Source organism: Pongo abelii, chromosome 18 (genome assembly GCF_028885655.2).
Source record: "Pongo abelii isolate AG06213 chromosome 18, NHGRI_mPonAbe1-v2.0_pri, whole genome shotgun sequence".
Classification (NCBI taxonomy): domain Eukaryota; kingdom Metazoa; phylum Chordata; class Mammalia; order Primates; family Hominidae; genus Pongo; species Pongo abelii.
The window spans coordinates 81,462,846-81,484,072 of record NC_072003.2 but is presented as its reverse complement, the minus strand read 5'-3'; the positions used below and the strand labels follow the sequence as shown (position 1 = coordinate 81,484,072).

General features: G+C 41.7%; 1 protein-coding gene across 1 annotated transcript in view; it reads right to left on the bottom strand.

The window, feature by feature from the left end:
- The window catches only part of HSD17B2 (hydroxysteroid 17-beta dehydrogenase 2), a 63,394-nt gene that overhangs the window by 19,544 nt on the left and 22,623 nt on the right, over positions 1-21,227 (bottom strand). The window contains exons 2-3 of the mRNA XM_002826689.3: positions 11,030-11,242; positions 8,294-8,479 (exon numbers count right to left, since the gene is read on the bottom strand). Of these exons, the coding sequence (XP_002826735.2) occupies positions 8,294-8,479; positions 11,030-11,242 (399 nt within the window). The remainder of the gene's footprint in view (positions 1-8,293; positions 8,480-11,029; positions 11,243-21,227) is intronic.

Below are 21,227 nucleotides of genomic sequence, written 5' to 3'. Positions count from 1 at the left end.
GACTGCCATTCTTATAAGAAGAGGAAGAGTTACCAGGGGTGCAACAGACAGAGAGATGACCACGTGAGGACACAGCAAAAAGGTGGTCATCTGAAAGCTGAGGAGAGAGAGCTCAGGAGAAACCAACCGTGCCGACACCTTGGTCTTGGACTTCCAGCCTCCAGAACTGTGAGAAAAGAAATTTCTGTTTTCTGAAGACACCTCATCTGTGGTATTTTCTTATGGTAGCCCTAGCAAACTAACACAGAGGAAAATCGATCATTTTAGAGCTTTGTTTCTTTTTTTTAATTTTTAATATTTTATGGATACATAGTAGGTGTATATATTTATGTGCTACATGAGATGTTTTGATGCAAGCATGCAATACATAATAATCACATCAGGGCAAATGGAGTCTCCATCACCTTAAGCATTTATCCTTTGTGTTGCACACAATCCAGTTATACTCTTTTAGTTATTTTTAAATGTACAATTAAATTATTATTGACTATTGTCACTCTTGTGCTATCAAATACTACATCTTATTCATTCGTTCTAACTATTTTTTGTACCCATTAACCGTTCCTACTGCCCCCTGCTTAGTCCTCTCCACTACTCTTCCCAGCCTCTGGTAACCATCCTTCTACTCTATCTCCATGAGTTCAATTGTTTTAATTTTTAGCTCCCACAAATAAGTGAGAACATGTGAAGTTTGTCTTTATGCTCATTATGTTATTTCACTTAACATAATGACTTCCAGTTCCATCCATGTTATTGCAAATGACAATATCTCATTCTTTTATACGGCTGAATAGTACTCCATTGTGTGTATATGTACCACATTTTCTTTATCCACTCATCTGTTGATGGACACTTAGGTTACTTCCAAATCTTGGCTATAGTGAACAGTGCTGCAACACACATAGGAGTGCAGGTATCTCTTTGATATACTGATTTCCCTTCTTTTGGGTACATATCTAGCAGTGGAATTGCTGGATAATATGGTGACTCTATTTTTAGAGCTATTCTCCATAGCAATTGTGCTAATTTACATCCCCACCAACAGTGTACAAGGGTTTTCTTTCTCCACATCCTTACCAGGATTTGTTATTGCCTGACTTTTGGATGAAAGCCATTTTACCTGGGGTGAGATCATATCTCATTGTAGTTTTGATTTGCATTTCTCTGATGATCAATGATATTGAGCACCTTTTCATATGCTTGCTATTTGTATGTCTTGTCTTCTTTTGAGAAATGCCTATTCAGATCTTTTGTACATTTTAAATGAGATTTTTTCCTGTAGAGTTGTTTGAGCTCCTTATATTTTCTGGTTATTAAGTCCTTGTCAAATGGCTAGTTTGCAGATATTTTCTCCCATTCTGTGGGTTGTCTCTTCACTTTGTTGATTGTATCCTTTGCTGTGCAGAAGCTTTTTAACTTGATGTGATCTCATTTGCCTGTGCTTGTTGGGTGTTACTCAAGAAATCTTTGCCAATTCCTATGTCCTGGAGAGTTTCCCTAATGTTTTCTTATAGTACAATAGTTTCACAGTTTGAGGTCTTAGATTTAAGTATCGAATCCATTTTGATTTGATTTTTTTATATGGTAGGAGACAGGGATCTAGTTTCATTCTTCTGCATATGGATATCCAGTTTGCTTTTTCTTTCTTTTCTTTTCTTTTCTTTCTTTCTTCCTTTCTTTCTTTCCTTCTTTCTTCTTTCTGTCTTTCTTTCTTTTTTTTGAAACAGGGTCTCACTCTGTCACCCAGGCTGGAGTGCAATGGTGTGATCACAGTTCGCTGCAGCCTCTATCTCCCTGAGCTCAACTGATCCACCCACCTCAGCCTCCCGAGTAGCTAGGACTACAGGCACGTGCCACCATGCCTGGCTAATTTTTTGTATTTTTTGTAGAAACATGGTTTTGCCATGTTGCCCAGGCTGATTTTGAACTCCTGGACTCAAGCAATCCACCTGACCTGCCTGTGTGCTGGGATTACAGGCATGAGCCACAGCACCTGGCTGAGTTTTCTCAGCACCATTTATTGAATAGACTGTCCTTTCCCTGGTGTATGTTATTGCATTTGTTGAAAATGAGTTCACCATAGATGTCTAGATTTATTTCTGGGTTCTCTACCCTGTTCTGTTGGTCTATATGTCTGTTTTCATGCCAGTACCATGCTGTTTTGGTTACTACAGCTCTGTAGTATAATCTGAAGTCAGGTAATGTGATTCCTCCAGTTTTGTTCTTTCCGCTCAGGATATCTTTGGCTCTCCTGAGTCTTTTGTGGTTCCATATAAATTTCAGGATTTATTTTTCTATTTCTGTGAAGAATGTCATTGGGATTTGGATATGGATTGCATTGAATCTATAGATTTCTATAGATTCTATAGAATAGTATGGACGTTTTAACAATATTGATTTTTCCAACCTATGGACATGGAATATCTTTCAATTTTTTGTGTCCTCTTCAATTTCTTTCATCAATATTATATAATTTTCATTGTAGAGATCTTTCACTTCTCTGGTTAGGTTAATTCCCAGGTATTTCATTTTATTCATAGCTATTGTAAATGAGATTACTTTCTTGACTTCTCTTTCTGATTGTTTGCTATTGGCGTACTCACGCCTGTAATCCCAGCCCTTTGGGAGGCTGAGGCAGGCGGATCACAAAGTCAAGAGATCAAGACCATCCTGGCCAACATTATGAAACCCTGTCTCTGCTAAAAACACACACACAAAAAATAGCTGGGCATGGTGGTGCACACCTGTAGTCCCAGCTACGCGGGAGGCTGAGGCAGAAGAATCACCTGATTCCAGGAGGTGGAGGCTGCAGTGAGCCGAGATCACGCCACTGCACTCCAGCCTGGCAACAGAGCGAGACTCTGTCTAAAATAAAAAGAAATGCATGCTACTGATTTTTGTATGTTGATTTTCTATCCTGCAACTTGACTGAATTTGTTTATCAGTTTTAATTGGTTTTGGTGGAGTCTTTAGTTTTTTCCAAATATAAGATCATATATCATCTGCAAACAAGAACAATTTAACTTCTTCCTTTCCAACTTGAATGCTCTTTATTTCTTTCTTTTGTCTGCTTGCACTAGCCAAGATTTCCAGTATTATGTGGAATAACAGTGGTGAAAGTGGGCATCCTTGTAGTGTTCTAGATCTAGAGGAAAGGATTTCAGTTTGTTCCCATTCAGCATGACACTAGCTATAGGTCCGTTGTATATGGCTTTTGTTACACTGAGATGTGTTCCTTCTATACACAGTTTTTTTTAATTGAGGGTTTTTATCATAAATGGATGTTGAATTTTATCAGATGCTTTTCTTAGCATCAGTTGAAATGATCATATGGTTTTGTCCTTCATTCTTTTGAGATTACGTATCACACTGATTGATTTGTGTAAATGTTGAACAATCCCTGCATCCGTAGGATAAATCCCAGTTAGTCATGATAAATGATCTTTTTAATGCACTGTTGAATTCAGTTTGCTAGTATTTTGTTAAGGATTTTTACATCAACGTTCAAGAGGTATATTGGCCTGTAGTTTTCTTTTTTTTTTTTTTTTTTAAATGTATTTTCTGGTTTTGCTATCAGAATGATATAGGTCTCATAGGATGAGTTTGGAAGTATTCCCTCCACTACTATTTTTCAGAATACTCGAGTAGAATCAGTATTAGTTCTTCTTTAAAAGTTTGGTAAAATTCAGCAGTGAAGCCGTGAGGTCCCAGCCTTTTCTTTGCTTGCAGACTTTTTACTACAGCTTCGAACTCGTTACTTGTTATTGATCCGTTCAGGTTTTGGATTCCTTCATGGTTCAATCTTGGTAGGCTCTCTGTAAGAATTTATCCATCTCTTTTAGGTTCTCCAATTTATTGGCATATAGTTAGTTACTCATAGTAGCCTCTAATGATCCTTTGAGTTTCTGTAGTATTGGTTGTAATGTCTCCTTTGTCATCTCTGATTTTTATTGGGTCTTCTCTCTTTTGTTCTTAGTCTCGTTAAAAGTTTGTCAGTTTTGTTTATCTTTTCCAGAAACCAACTTTTCATTTTGTTGATCTTTTGTATTGTTTTCTTCTTTTCAATTTTATTTATTCCTGCTCTAATATTTATGATTTCTTTTCTTCTACTAATTTTGAGGTTGGTTTGCTCTTGCTTTTCTAGCTTTTTGAGATGCATCACTAGGTTTTGTACTGGAAGTGTTTCTACTTTTTTAATGTAGGCACTTATAGCTGGTAGCCAGCTTCCCTCTTAGTACTACTTTCACCACATCCCGTGGGTTTTGGTATGTTTGATTTCCTTTATCATTTGCGAAATTTTTAAATTTTCTTCTTAATGTTTTTCATTGACCTACTGGTCACTCAGGAACATATTGTTTAATTTCCATGTGCTTGTATAGTTTCCAAAATTCCTCTTACTTTTTATTTCTAGTTTTGGTCCCTTGTGGTCAGAGAAGATACTTGATATTATTTCATTTTTTAAAATGTTTTAAGACTTGTTTTGTGGCCTAACATATGGTCTATCCTTGAGAACGATCCATGTGCTCAGGAGAAGAATGCGTATTCTGCAGCCTTTGGATGAAATGTTCTGTAAATAACAATTAGGTCCATTCGGTCTATAATGCAGATAAAGTTTGATGTTTCTTTATTGATTTTCTGCCTGGATGATGTATCCAAAGCTGAAAGTGGAGTATTGAAGTCTCCAGCTACTAATGCATTGAGGTCTATCTCTCTGTTTAGTTCTAATAATATTTCCTTTATACATCTGGGTGTTCTGGTGTTGGGTGCATGTATATTTACAATGGTTATATCCTCATGCTGAATGAACACCTTTATGACTATATAATGACCTTATTTGTCTCTTTTTATGGTTTTGGTCTCGAAATCTATTTTGCCTGATATAAGTATAGCTACTCCTGATCTTTTTGGTTCTCATTTGCATGAAATATCTTTTTCCTATCTTGACAGTGCTTTGTTTCTGTCTTTACACAAACTCCCGGCCCTGTTGAGTACATATGCCTCCCTGCTCTTCTGATCTCTTGTTACTGTTTTAGTAGCTTTATAAAGTACCTTGGGTGGTTTCTGAGTCCTACAAATAAACTCATTTCTAGAGTTTCTCTGGGACATGAAGATTCAAAACTGGATGTGATGGAGGAAAACTTCATACATCTTGGTGAGTGGGTGGGAGAAAGAAGAGAGAGGTATGGGGAAAAACAAATCCAAGATGACTCAAAGCTCTGAAACTCAAAAGACTAGGACAGAAAGAAGTCAGGGTCCAGTTACAATGTTCTGCCTATGGCTAGCCAGTTACCTTAGCATCATTCATTGAATAGGGAATCCTTACCCCCATTGCTTGTTTTTGTCAGGTTTGTCGAAGATCAGGTAGTTGTAGGTGTATTCTTTTATTTCTGGGTTCTCTATTGTGTTCCATTGATCTTTGTATCTGCTTTTGTACAGGACCATGCTGTTTTGCTTACAGGTAGCCGTGTAGTATAGTTTGAATTCAGGTAGTGTGATGCCTCCAGCTTTGTTCTTTTTGATTAGTAGTGCCTTGGCTATTCGTGCTCTTTTTTGGTTCCATATTAATTTTTAAATTTTTTTCCTAGTTCTGTGAAGAACCTCAATGGTAGTTTAATAGGAATAGCATTGAATCTATAAATTGCTTTGGGCAGAGCAGCCATTTTAACTATATTGATTCTTCTTATCCATGAACATGAGATGTTTTTCCATTTGTTTGTGTCATCTCCAATTTTTTTGCGCAGTGTTTTGTAGTCTTCCTTGTAGAGATCTTTCACCTCCCTAGTTAGCTGTATTTCTAGGCATTCTGGAGGGCTGACAGCAAGTTTTGTTTCAGATAGGTTAACTTGGTGATGATCTTAAGAAAATAGATGGACATAGCTGGGTGTAATGAATTTGCACAACCAGAGGGTGAGAATAAGAGTGAGATATGCTCAGAACTTTGGGAGGCTGAGGTGGGCAGATCACGAGGTCGGGAGATCGAGACCATCCTGGCTAACACGGTGAAACCGCGTCTCTACTAAAAATACAAAAAAATTAGCCGGGCGTGGTGGGGTCGTCTGTAGTCCCAGCTACTTCAGAGGCTGAGGCAGGAGAATGGAGTGAACCCGGGAGGCGGAGCTTGCAGTGAGCCGAGATCGCACCACTGCACTCCAGCCTGGGCGATAGAGTGAGACTCCCTCTCAAAAAAAAAATAATAATAATAATAATAATAATAATAAAACAGTGAGATATGTTATTTATTTTAACATTCAGAGTTCCCCTTCAATGAAAATACATGACAACAGAGTAAGAAGTTCTGGCTTGGAAAGAGCTTTAGAGGCCAAGTTGAAGATATGTGGAAGGATATGCTCTGTATTGTGAGTTATTTTTTGAGAGAGGGTCTCACTCTCTCACCCAGGCTAGAGTACCGTGGCATGAACACAGCTTACTGCAGTCTTAACCTCCCAGGCTCAACTGATTCACCTCAGCCTCCTGAGTAGCTGAGACTACAGGCACATGCCACCATGCCTGGTTTGTTTGTTTGTTTTTTTAATTTTTTTGTACAGACGAGGTCTCACTATGTTGCCCAGACTGGTATCAAACTCCTGGGCCCAAGTAATCCTCCCGCCTTGGCCTTCCAAAGTGCTGGAATTACATCCTTGAGCCACCGCACCTGGCCTTGTATTGTAAGCTCTTCACTTACCCATTCATTAATCCATTTTCCATTTTTCACTCGTTCATACACTTGCATTTCTTCATTGATTAACTGAGCTGCTGGTGCATGCCAGACACTGGGCCTACAGCACATACTCCACATTTTGGCAATAACTAAAGTGAACTCATATGCGTGAAGGTGTTGCTCAAAGTTGAGAACAGAGAAAAAAAAGAGAAACCTCCTTGTCAGTGTGCCAAGGAGGAGGCAGTACTCTGTTATTTCAGTAAATATTTATTATATAAGTGAGGCAAAGAGTCTGTGAGACTTTCCCAGAAGTACCAGACTATTCCAGGGAAATGAGAAAGGTGAGGCTTCCACACAGGCCAAAATTGTAAAGGCTAAGTTCAGAACAAAGATTAGGAAAATATTGCTGTGTGTTTTCTCAGGATTCATTTGCTTTGGCAAGGTAGCAGGAAATTGGAACTACTTTAGGGTTCTCACACAGCTAAAATATAATACTCATTGCTCCTAACCATCCTAGAGGACACTTCGTCTCCCTCAACTCTCTCTCCCTCTCTCTCTCCCTACCTTCTTCTTTGTTTATACCTCAGGCCAACCAAGACTCTAGTCAAAGACACATAGCAGTTAGTTTTAAGAAAGTTACTGAGTTAAAGCCAGGAAAGGGAATGTGGTGGACAACAATATTTGTCTAGGAAATACGAAGAACCCCCTCCCTGACCAAATCATTCTAGAACTGATATTCACGTTACCAAAAAAAAAGCACAAAACACAAAAATCAAGCAAACAAACAAAAACAGCCTAGTCATACCTTTTATTTTAAGAAATTTTACTTAGAATTAATTGATCCAACAGTGAAGAGTAGTACTCCTCTATGTGAAGGCAGGATCCTAGAATTCAGAGCCCATCCCTTTGGCTTCCCTCTCACCTCTGCAGTGACCCAGTGACCCAAAAGTCAGGTCGATGGATCTTCCCCAAACTGAATAAGAGCCCAAGGAACCCCAGTTTGAAAATGTCTGTCCCAGAAAAGAGGGCGTGCTATGACACACATGGGCATTGTTTATGAAAAGGCAAGACTGTTCAGCCCTTGACACAAGTTGTGTACTATTTGTTCTTGGAAACAGAGAGAGACAAACCATCCAGTGTCATCACATCCTGACCCAGTTGGGTTGAGGCTGCTCAACACTGGGGATAATCTTCGGTCAACAATAGCAGGCAGCTTTTGTTTGACGGCACGAACAGAGGGAAGGTATTGCCTACTCAGCTTACAGGGAACTGAACACAGTGTGTTAAATTGACGAAGTGTTGAAAACAGGTTGCCTGAAATGCTGACATTATTTGTAATGTGAGATTTCCTGTACAAATCTAGCAACTTTGTGTGTTGGCAGTCACATTATAAAGACATATAAGAACCCTAAATCCCCAGTAACAAATGGATGAGTTAGAAGGTGGATAAGAGTTTCTACATGAAAGAATTTGAAAGAAGAGAAAGGTTTTATTGTATTAAGGGATGTACAATTTACTAATCCTGACCCAGCCCTGCCTTTGCATGCCCTGCATTTTTGTTCAGCCCACAAAGAATGCCATGAGCCATGTCTTGTGATGGGCACCCCATGATCACGTGTGAAAATGCTGACTCACCTCCTATGCTGCTGACATTCACCAGCCTCCCTTTGGATTTTCTAAGAAGAGGCAAAAATGTCTTTGTGACCTCCACAGTTCCAAAGAAGTTCACGGCCATGCATTGTTTGTAGTCAGTCATAGGAAGAAGCTCCCCATCAGTTGGAAAGCCAAGCACCCCAGCATTGTTGATCACAGCCCACAGTCCTGGAGACAGAAAACCATAATGAGTGAGTGTCTGGAAGAGGAAGTGAATAACACAACCTGCAATACCTGGAAGACCATGCAAGAGGTGTTACATGTGAGCCAGGTCTCCTGGGGGATTAGAGTCTGCCACTGGACAAAGTCAAGAGTCTTAGGGAAAGGGAGTGGGAGTAGGAGTGGGAGGGGAATTCCTGTAACAAGAAGCTAGATGTGCAGAGATGTAAAGTAGAACATTCTGTTCCAGAAACTCTTCAGAATTTACTAAGTGAGCCAGCAGGTATTGCAAATTAAGGGTTTGGCAGGAGCCATTATCCTGAAAGGATCTCTAATCCTTGTTAAGGTGTTTAGATAGGGAACCAACAAACCACTGATAAAACAAATTCCCCATCACAGGCATGCCACATGGGAGGACCCCAACACATGGAGGCTCTGTATGTCTAAAAGTTTTTAGGAGATGGATGGCACTGTAAAATGCGAATGCTGTGAAGATTAGTCTCTGGAAGGTAATAGGGAAGGAAAGATGGGTTGCAAGGAGGGCATTGGGATAGCCGAGGTGGAAGAAGGTGAGGGTCTATGCTAAGTCATAGCGCTATGCAATGGTAGGAAGGGGCTGGAAGGTAACTATCCAGGAGGTGGAATTGACAGGACTTGGGTCAGTAGGCATTGAGGAGAAGCTGAGGGTCTCAGTGACCCGCAGGTTGCTGGCTTGAATGACTGGTTAGGTGGTAGTGCCAGTGTCTGAGCTGCGGGATGCAGGAGAGCAAACCAATTTGCAGAATGGCAGCAGGGGAAAAAAAAAAAAAAAAACAACGTTTGACATGTTGAAGTTGAAGCCTCTGGAGTATAAGGGAAGATGTCTGATAGATAACTTTGTATATGTGGAGAAGAAGGATTAGGTTGGTAATATATTAATAGATGTGGGAGTTATTGGCATAAACCAGTGTTTCTTGGCCCTGCGCTAACATTAGCATCACATTGGGAGCTTTAAAAACTAATGATACCTGGGATCCCATCCTAGGGACTGATTTAATTGGGTTTGGGGGATCTGTTCAGTCACACAGGGCCTGGTGCTTCAGAAGGGTCCTGCACGTGGTTTCAGTCTCTGCTGTCACCATCTAACATTCCTAACAATTTTCCAAAATCAAACTAGGGGCCCCATGTTTTCATTTTGCATTGGGTCTGCCAAGTTACATAGCCCATCCTGGACCCCAGCATGGGTAATTTTCAAATGATTCTAAAGTGCAGTTGGATTGAGAACTCTCAGTATAAGGAGAAAACAATATGGCCCAGGACACATGGAGTGGGAAGTCTGCAGATGCAACCCTCAGAAGCATTTGTATTTGTGGGGAGACAGAGGCAAAGTTTCATCCAGGAGAAGTGGAAAGAAAGATTGGAGAGCTAGGAGAGCAATGGGGGCTGGGGACCCCAAAGCCAAGGAGGAAAGTATAAATGACATACTTAAATACTGCAGGGAGGTTAAAAATTGGGTCTTCCAGCAATCCCATTACTGGGTATACATCCAAAGGAACATAAACCATTCTATTATAAAGATACATTCACACATAGATTCGTTGCAGCCCTAGTCACAATAGCAAAGAAATGGAATCAACCCAAATGCCCATCAATGATAGACTGGATAAAGAAAATGTGGTACATATACACCATGGAATACTATGCAGCCGTTAAAAAGAATGAGATCATATCTTTGCAGGGACATGGATGGAGCTGGAAGCCATTATCCTCGGCAAACTAAAGCAGGAACAGAAAAACAAACACCACACGTTCTTACTTATAAGTGGGGGCTGAACAGTGAGAACACATGGACGCATGGTGGGGAACAACCCACACTCGGGCCTGTAGGAGGGAGGGGAGGTAGAGCATCAGGAATAATAGCTAATGAATCCTGGGCTCAGTACCTACAGGATGGCTGGATCTGTGCAGCAAGCCACCATGGCACATGCTTACCTATGTAACAAACCAGCCCATCCTGCACATGTAACCCAGAATTTAAAATAAAAGTTGAAAACAAAAAAAAACTGGGTCTTCAGGCTAATACTCATTAGCTTTGCCAGATCAGTTAGGGAGGCAGAGTGAGAGCCAACATCAAACTGAAGTGGAGGAAGAGAATCAGAGAGCTACAGGGTTCCATGGAGCTTAGCCATAAAAGAAAGAGAAGAGGAAGGGTAATGGGTAAAGAAGGACAGTGACCATGAAGGTATTTTTTTCTAAGCTGGGAACTCTAATGCATGTTGCTATTGCAGACAGAAAAGCAATGAGCTGGGGCTAGGGAAATTATTCATGGGAGAGTGACTGAGAAGTTGGAGAGAATGAGATTGAGGTTTCTGTAAGTTCTGTGTGGATGGGCCCATGTCTGAGTTACTCCGAAGGTCTTCGTGTTGACAGAGGCCCCCACACATGGTAGGGGTTCAGCACAGGTGTGCTCCAGGGCAAGCAGTGGCCAGAGTGGAGTGGGGGGTATGATCAGCCTAAGCCGGAACAAGAGCTCGGCATTCGGGAGGAGGGTAAAGGCACCGAGGGTGCTGGCAGCAGTACCTCTGTCCTGCAGCATTGCTGCAACCTTGCTGTAAGCATCTTTTATCTGCACTGGCTTCGTGATGTCCATTTGGAGCACCGAGAGACGCGGAGAGCAGGTTCTTCGCAATTCCTCAGCTCCTGGGCCATTTTCATTCAAAACTCCGGCAAATACCGTGAAGCCCAGCTCATCCAGATACTTGCACAAAGCGTGGCCAAGCCCGCAATCACCACCTGCATAGGGTCAGGGGAGTAGGGAGTGGGGTCAAACCAGAGTGACAGGAGAAAATATTTAACAAGGAAAACATATTACGTTGTTTACGATTCTCCATGCTCTCTGAAGAGAGGGGTTCCTGAGGAAGTTTCTTTATGTGCTAAGTGGGGAGGTGGGAGGAGAAGCCAAGCCAGACAGATACATTTCCCCATATAAAGAAAGGGACATAATATAGAATTAGGGGTTGTGAGTGGGCATAGGTGGAAAGAGAAAGGCTTGGGGGAAGGGTAGTCCAGGAGTGGCTGGTGGCCAAAGTAATTGGGAAGGAAAACCAAGACATCCAATGGAAGTAGTTTTAGTAATCTATAATGTGTAGTGTTTGATGTAACTTCACTCACTCTGTAAAACCTTCAGTCAAACATTCATTACAAACTCATACTTTGGACTCGGTTTTGCCTTATGGAGACACAGGGCAATAACAGAGGCTACCCATGGGGGCCAGTTCATGCTGGATTATAAAAAGTTCGTGGCCGCCTGTGCTTCTCACCCTCCTGGGCCTTTTTCCCTATCCATGGTCTGCCCTGAGCCATGGAATAGATGTCAAGGCTAAAAAGAAAGTTACAACAGAAACCAGATAGAAAGCCCTAATTGCATTGCTCTGTAAAAACAGAGACTAATGTAATACACAAAGTATGACTTAAGCTTCTCAGAATTTGAGATGGGAGTGTACCCAACCCAGCCAAGAGGGTATTAGGGACCCAGGAAGAAGTGTTTTATACCCACAAGTGCAAAACGTTGATGTCTGAAATTCACAAGTTGAAGATAACATGAACATTAAATCACCCTTTGAGCTACATATACCATAATAAACATATAACAGTTAACGTCTCTCTCGTTTTAATAAGAAAGGATTTCACATTGCCTGTGTCATGTGATCTTCCTTGGACTCCTGCAGGGATCTATTGTTGGTAGTCAGACATCCCCGCCAAGAAGTGGGAAATAAGGAAAATCAGAGTACTTGCAGAGAATCAACTCAAAGATCAGTATGAGAGTGGGCAGAAAAGAGATCTCGCTTCCAAGCTAACAACAGGGGCCTGAAATCTACTGTCTGCAAAGAGAAGGCAGGTGTTCACATACACTATTGATAAACATGTGCGGGACTAAAATCCACCAGTGTGAATTCGCTTATCTTTTGACCCCAAAAGTCTCAGTCTTTATCCTAGAGAAATACTTGCAGGCACATAAATGATGTTCTTTACAACACTGTATAAGAGCAAAAGAAGGAATTAACTTAAATGTCCACGAATAGGAGAATGGGTACCTAAATTATGGTACATAAAATGGAATACGACAAAGCAGTTTTAAAGATGGAATAGAACTATTGAAAATGACATGCGTATTGCTCCAAGATGCTTTGTTAAGTGAAATAAAATAATTTGTAGTATAATAATAATTAATAAAATCCAATTTAATGCAAAAAAGAAGGAGAGTTGATGCTATACATACCGAGGTGTGGAAATGTAAAAAAATAAAATAAAATAAAAAAGAATTTGGAAGGAGAGATCCCTAAGTTTTCCTTAGGAGGACAGGCAGAATGGAGGGTGGACCTTATCTTGTAATGTTCACCATTTTTGCTACAAGAAAGTACTTATTTTTCTTCCATAATTTCTTTTTTTAAAGGCTATGCTGATTAGAATGGAGACTGGCCAGTCCTCTAATTGTAGAAAAGGGTGGAAGAGAGAGACAGTCTAGCATGGTTGGCATCTGCAAACACTGCCAGAGAGAGAATGATAGTCATGGCAAAAGGTGTGCGTGCTCCTGTCCTTCTGACACCACCATTATGGGATGAACGCCTCTGGTTGCCATCACTGATTGCATTTAACGTGTGCTCCATCTCCTTCCTTCTTATGTCTCTATGTATGTCGGTGCCCAGCAGATAGCCCTTGAGTGTAAGTGGTTTCCTCCCTGGGGCTGGCCAGAGGAGGAGATGGTACGAACTGAAACACATGCAAGTGTCTGGACCATGTGATAGACACCTGCCTTAGTGTAAATTAATGCATCAGAATTCTGGTACTAATATATAATATGTGTGTATAACCATTTTGTGAGCCCAGTTCCAGAAGAAATGGACCTGTTGCTGGACAAATCCAGCTTCTGCATCCACAGTGCTGAGGCCAGATTCTGGACACTGGCAAGTTCACCAGACTGCAGACCAATGCTGTGTGGGCTCTCCCTGGAATCCCCTAAATACCAGTGGTGGTCAAGTCTGTCTTATAAAATTATTCCCCAAATGTCTACAGTAGAAATTATCCTTCCTATCTTACAGATGAGGAAACTGAAAACAAGAGATGCCAAGATCACACAGATGGTAGGGATCAACCTGGACTCTATTGGATCCTAAATCCAAGTTCATGAGTCACTGTCATACTGGACCAGCCACCTTCTCCTTCATCTGTGTCAGCAGAGAAGGGAGGTTTGGGCAAGCTAACCCCAGGATGATCCTCTTGTGGTCTGTAAGAAAGGATATGAATTAACCTGAAAATAACTAACTTTGAACCAGGTTGGAGTTAAAAGTATCTAGAGCCTGGTTATACACACCCTGCTGGGTGAGGCCAAGTGTTTCGTGGACAGCCTCTCCCATTTTGTGATGTACCATACCTTATGCTTCTGCCTTATTATTGGCACAGCTAGATATATGGGGGCCGTGGATTTTAAAGCCCCCAGTTCCCCCTAGAGGCTTGTGTGATATCAGGATGCCCAGCATGTTCCTTCTGCACAGACAAGAAAACTGTTCTGCAGTGCAGAGACAAACACCATGACCTTGACTCTACGGAGCACATAAACAGTCAACCAGGGTATCTGCTGCTCTCTAGAGAGCTAAGAGAGGGGGGGAAAGGGTCATCACCCACTTAGAGCTGCTGACCATGAAGGCATGCAAACTGTCACCTGTATCCAAACCCGAAGTCCATCATCTGCTCCCCAAATCCACATGAGAATCACGAACTTTGCACTTTCCAATCCTTCCTTTGGCTTTGCATCCCACAAACACTTTGATGTGTTCAACACTGTGTGCCTCCACACAAGATGCTGAGAGCTTCCCCTTCCCCACAGGGGTCCATAAGGTTATAATTGTCCTGTGTAATTCCACCCCTTGTCTGGGGCTGACTGGACCAGAGTCAACCAGCTTTTCTCTTTCAGAAATGTGGAATTGTGGCTGCAAGATCCAAAGCAGTGTCCAATACTGTCTGACCCAAGAGGACATTAAACTCAATAGCAAGTGGGGGACTGGGTGGCTGTCTTCCTTCATGCACATGGAGATATGGGCTAAGTCCTCTTGAAGAGTAACAAGAGGCAAAGCTACAAATAAGAGCAGAGTCTGAGTTCAGATGTTGTCCACAGACATAGACGAGCATCTTCTTGGCTTATGATAGCTTTCCAGTCTCTGGTAAACCTCAAGTGATCTCTTTCCCATCTGTGCCTTAAGAAATTCCACATCCTCATAATAATCCCTCTTCTTTCTCAAGTTAGTTCTAGTGTCTTTCCTAAACTCCATCTTTTTCACTTACTGCAGACACTAAAACTAGTTATCTCTGCTTTGGAAAACAGTCCTCAAAAGGTTAAACATAATGTCGCCAGACGACCTAGCAATTCTGCTCCTAGGTGTGTACCCAACAGAAATGAAAATATATGTTTACACAAAAACCTGTATACAAATGTTCATAGCAGCATTATTCATAACAACAAAAAAAGGAAACTAACCAAACATCCATCAACTAATGAATGGATAAAAAATATGGTATATCCAACAGTGGGATATTATTAAGCCATAGAAAGGAAAGAAGTTTCTATGCTTGCTACAGCATGAACATTGAAAACATTATACTGAATGAAAGAAGCCAGTGTGGTAGGTAAAGGGATGAGAGCAAGAAGGAGACATTGTGATCTTGACTCCTTTTCCTCTGAGTAGAGGATAATTTGTCACATTTTGGAAGGTAGTGCCTTTGAGCAGCTTCATGAGCCTAGGATCTGACTCTCTTAGGAAAATTCCTTGGAAGAGCCTACAGGTGACAACAGTGTTGAACTTTAGGCAAGCCCAGTGATCCTGGAAAATTGCAAAGGTTAAGAAATGTCCCCACCCTTTTGTGTTCTGAGAAACAGCTCACTGCAAAGAACTCCCTTCCCCATATGACTTAGATGAGACTCACAGGTGTCCCCACTTGTTTACCTATGACAAGGCCAGACCCAGAGCCTCCAAACTCCCTTTCTTTGTTTTTGTGGTTAGTTGAACTGCCTGTTTCCACTGGTCAGTCGGAGCAAAGTGTTCGTTAACCTAACTTTGGTGTAGATTCTCTCCTTTCCCCAGGTCCTGGCCCATCCTCAGCCTGAGCCAGCAGACAAGTCCTCTTTATAGAATTTCCTGATCAGCCGTTAACCACTGTCTGATTGTGTCACTCTGATCATCCCAGCCCCCAACACCCACTTCTTTCTAGCCTTGTTTATGCCTCTTTAGCAAAGCAAAACATTTACTGCCTCTTCTTGAGACACTTGCGGATTACGTGATCAGAACATTCCCTCTACTGCAATAATCCTTTTGAATAAAGTCTCTCCTAACTAAATCTGAGTTTGTTTTTATTTGGCAGTGAATTAATGAAGCCAAAGATCATGGGAGACCATCTGCTTGTGTTTACCTATGAGGCAGTGTGGCATAGGCGCATGGGTGCAAGTGTAGCCCTGCTATTCCTGCCTGTGTTACCCTACAGAGCCTTTCTAATTGCTCTCTGCCTCTGCTTCCTTATCTGTAAAATGGGCTTAATAATTGTACCTGTGTCAGTTAATATTTGTGAAGTGCCTAATAGAGCCTATTCCAAACAATTACTACATGGGTCTTTTTAAAAAATAAAACTGTGTCTTTATTTTAATTTTCAGACGTTTCCACTCGCAATATTAGTAAATGTAGAGTTTGCCTCTACTGACTGTCAGTTGAGCATCTTGGTTAAGACTCATACTGCCTGATTCTCCTCTTCCACTCACGAGCCTTGGGAAAGTCACATATAACCATGTCGAACCTCCACTTCCTCACATGGAACGTAGGGTTATCATAACACCTCCTCCTAGGCTAGCATGGGAAGTCAGCAAGACAGGATTTTGCACTGGCCCAGCGTGTTCTGAATGGCTGTCACCAGTATCATGGCTGTAACCCTGACGTCATTTCTGACTTATGATGTTAGAGATCAGGCTGTGCTAGCCCCTGGTGTCTATGAAGTCTTGAGGCAGTTCAGGGGTCAGAGGGACTTGAAAAAGTCTGTGGCTGAGGAATCACTCCTTGAGGAGAGGGGAAAATAATTGCGTACTCCGGAAACCCGGCGACAAAGCCAGGGCTTTCATGAGAAGCTGGAAGTGTTTCATAAGAGTTACCCAACAGTGGTGTTTGAAAATAAGCACACCAAGTATGGATTGCATGTTTACAAAGTTCCAGCTAGTTCACATGCATTTACTCATTGAATCCTCTCAATCACCCTGGGAGGTAAGTAATGTTACCATCACCCATTTACAGAGGAGGAAACTGAGGCACAGAAGGATTAAGTCATTCAGCTAAGACACAGCACAGGTAGTTTGGAGCCAGGCACAGATTAGGATATAAACAACTTGGGTATAAAATATTCAAATCCTCCAAAGCACAAGGCTTAGCCCATAGTGGATACTCAATAAAAAGCACATGTTGGATGAATAAGCATTGAAGAGAGCACTAGAATATTTGTGCCTTACAAACTGAGAGAGGGTCCTTTGTCACTAGTGCTGAGGGCACCTGACTCATATTAAGTGCTCAACAGGGCAGAGAAAATGCTGAAGTTGGTGTTAAACTATGTCATTTGGGATCATTCTATCTCTAGCAGCCTGGAAACCCATCAACTTGGAACAAGCAATGAGTACTAGAGACCCATTTGTACAAGATTGGAGTGAATTTGAAATAGCAGTTAATTCTAAAAATGTTAACAAAGACTCAGTTTATGTGCAAATTGGAAATAATGTGAATCACCTTGAATTTGAGAGCGTTAGGAATTGTATGATGTAGTTGCAAAGTGTATTTATGCTACTGCCACATGGGGGCACCATATTAGCTGGTGAACGGAAACACCCCATCATTTGTTGGTTCAAGTCTTAAACTGGGCACATTGTGAATAACGCGTGTTTGGGAGTTCTTCAGGCCAGGCCTCTTGAATAAAATGCATCCACCCTGTAAATACAGGACTGAGTGATGGGATGCATGTGCTCTGGAACACAAGCACTGTCCTTTGGAAGCTACATTCAGAGAGAAGGAAGAGGGGGGATGAATTTACAAACCTGTAAATGTTTTTTAGTCATTAATAAAACATCATACAAGAAATAAAACCTCACAGTCAATACTGAGATCAATAAATGAAGGTATTCTCCAACATCTCACCATATTGCATAACTCTCATAATGTTCATGTTCTTTTTCTTCTAGTCTTCTTTCCTACATATCGTTCTTTAACAGTTATAGCCCACATACAATTCGACAGGTGATTTTTAAATTACTATTATATAGACCAGTTTTACATATTTCTACATAGTCTTCAAAGCCATAATTTTTCATTACTATAGATAAAATCATCCCTATTAAAATGCAGCCAAGAGAAATGATGATAACCTGGATTCTGGAGCTGGGAGACCTGGGTTCAAATCCCAGCTCTGTCACTTAACAGCTGTGGGACTTTGGCTGTCACTTAACCTCTCTGTGCCCCAGTTTCCCCATCTTTAAAATGGAGTGACAGTAGGACCTGGGTCATAGAGTTGTTAGAAGGATTAAATAATTTGATATATTAAAGTAATTGGAACAAGGTCTTGCACAAAGCCACTGCTCTCCAGATGTTTATTAAATAAATGGTAACTTTTTTTTTTTTTGACAGAGTCTCACTCTGTCACCCAGGCTTGAGTGCAGTGGCACAACCTTGGCTTACTGCAACCTCTGCCTCCTGGGTTCAAGCAATTCTCTGCCTCAGCCTCCCAAGTAGCTGAGATTACATGCACCTGCCACCATGCCCAGCTCGTTTTTGTATTTTTAGTAGAGATGGAGTTTCACCATCTTGGCCAGGCTGGTCTTGAACTCCTGATCTCGTGATCTACCTGCCTCAGTCTCCCAAAGTGCTGGGATTACAGGTGTGAGTCACCATGCCTGGCCCATAAATGGAAACTTTTTTTTAAAAACCGACACTACACTACTCCTTTCATTGGCTCCCTCTGGTTTCTGGAACCAAGAAGGTTTTCAGTTCAGTTCTCTCAGAAGGTCATCACCGCTATTCTAGCCACAGTGATGAATCAGCCAAAGACCACAGCTCTGCTTTATGGGTCCTTGCCCCTAAAGCTCCTCCGAGTGCTCCCTTTGCCAATGATGTCTTCAACCACCAGCAGCTAAAGGTGGAAGTGCTTATGGGGTTGGTATCTTCAGAGGCACCAAGACCCTTTCTCATAGTGGAATCTCACTTCTTATGGTAGAATGGACAAGCACAAATTGAAGATCTACTATGTATCAGTAAAAGGATGTGATCAGATAGGCATTTCATTTGTCCCACACAATGAATTTTGCAAAAATTTGAACAAAGACTCAGAATTGGGAGATTGTACCTGAAAACCCAGATCAATGGTTTCTCTTGATTAACCAGGAGATGAGTCAGCATTCCCACAAGGGACCCATCAGCTGAGGCTGAGGACCTCTGGGGCTTCCCCTCTGATGGGGTATGCACACAAAGGAACAAGGTTCACTGATCAAGAGCTCTCACACACACACACATTCCCATCACCAGCTTCCCTCAGTAATGCAGCCTGCCCTGACCCCATAGCCTTTTGAGTTGGAGACCCCTGACATACAGTTTCCCACTTACAAAGGTCATCTGAATCAAAGCTGTTTATCTGGTTGAAAGCCTGTGGGAAACTAGTGGGAAGTGGACTTTCCCCACCCTTTTGTTTAAGACTTAGGCAATCCATCAGATTGCCACCCTCATGTTGACATTGCCTGTTCCCCATAAAATAGATTAAGGTATAATAAAATGTTAGATAAATACAACAAAACTCTAGCATACTTAGGACTGCCCTGAGGTCAAAATAAAAGCTCAACTCTTAATCCAGGAAGAGCAAATACTTGACCTCCCTCCTCCTTTGCCCTTAGCATTCTTAAAGGATAACAGTTGTTGGGTGAGGAGGTCTTGGGAAATAGCTAGATTTTTATGTCAATTTTTTTAATGGAAACAAATGCATTTTTCTTGGAACATAACCTTTATGAAGAATTCTCCCATATTCTTGTGATTCCTGTGTTAAGATGAGCAACTGAAATGCCCGGGAAATTAAATACTTGCCCAAAGATACACAACGGGAATGTGGTAGAGTCAGCCATGAAACCTAGGTTTGCTCTCTGCAAAACACATTCCTGTACTGTCCCGGTGCCACTTTTAACTTCTGACACATCTTCCTACCTGTCTTCACCTTCATTCTTTTGTTCACTCATTCATTCAGATATCATTGTGTTAGGTCCTAGAAACACCCACCCACGAAAGACAAATACTCCCTGGCTTCATGACACATACTGCTTAGGAAAGAGGTTCTCACTCCTCAGTCCCACTACAATCTAAAAAAAAGTCAATGCCCGGGTCCCATCCCCAGAGAGTCCCATTTAATTGGCCTGGATGGGGTCGGTATCCACTGGCAACAGTTTCTGAGATCTCTCCAGGAGATCCCAAAGTTCAGCCAGGATTGAGAGCCACCAATGCAGGAGAGTGATTCTCAACCACAGACAATTTTGTCCCCTGGGGAATATCTGGCAATGTCTGGACACATTTTTGGTTGTCACAACACAGAGTACTATTGAGGCCAGGGACGCTTCTCAACATCTGCCAGCCAACATCCAACTTCAAATATCAACAGTGCCAAGGCTGAGAAACCCTGGTCTACAGAGAAGATGCACATTGGATAAATAATTACAATATTGGTGAATGTTATTAATAGGAAAGTTCTAGGAATATAAGTCATAGTGTACTTTTATAGAGAACTCCAGTTTCCTCCTTAAGGGAACACTCATTGGAAAATAATACAGGCAGGAAAGAGAAGAAACTAGGTGATCTCCATCAGGGTACGGACTCTCTTGGGCTGTCTGGTTCACTCTTCCAGACCCCACACCCACTGAGCGACTGTAGTAAATATTTACCGAATGACAGAATGAGCAGTTGAGTAAATGAAGAAGTATCACAGCCCAGGCACAACCCATCACCTTCTCACAGTTTTATGTTCTTGCCCGGTACTCCCTCCCTGGACCCATTCATCACCCTCCCTGAGCCCCGCCATCTGTCCACAGTGCCTACAAATCAGATTTTTTCTTTTAAGTGACCTTCATTTTTTAATAGGAACATAACTTAGGAAAGGTTTCTCGATTCTATATTCACAAAGGAAATTGAACTATACAGATGACTCTAATTCAGCATTCAACTAAGACCTGGTCACGATGAAAATTCGCATTACCCTTAGGGCACATGTGAACCAACACAAAGCTGATGTGGGAATGGGTGGGGTAGGTGAGCCCTAATGACTTTTGCCCATGTAAGGGGACTAAGTCCAAAAAGTTTGAGAGCCTTATGTTTACATATGTTATCTCACTTTATGCTTGCAACCTAAGGTAAGGTGCACATTTTTTAAAAAAACAGATTTTATTTTTTAGAGCAAATTTAGATTTACAAAAAAATCAGAAAGCTAGTACTGAGAGTTCCCAAATACTTTGCATACAGTTTCCCTATTATTAACATCTTATGGCTGGGTGTGGTAGCTCACACCTGTAGTTCCAGAACTTTGGGAGGCTGAGGCAGGAGAATCGCTTGAGCCCAGGAGTTTGAGACTGGGTAACAAAGGGAGACTCTGCCTCTACAAATAATTTAAAAATTAGCCAGGTGTGCTGGCACACGCCCCTGGCCCCAGCTACTCAGGAGGCTGAGGTGGGAGAATC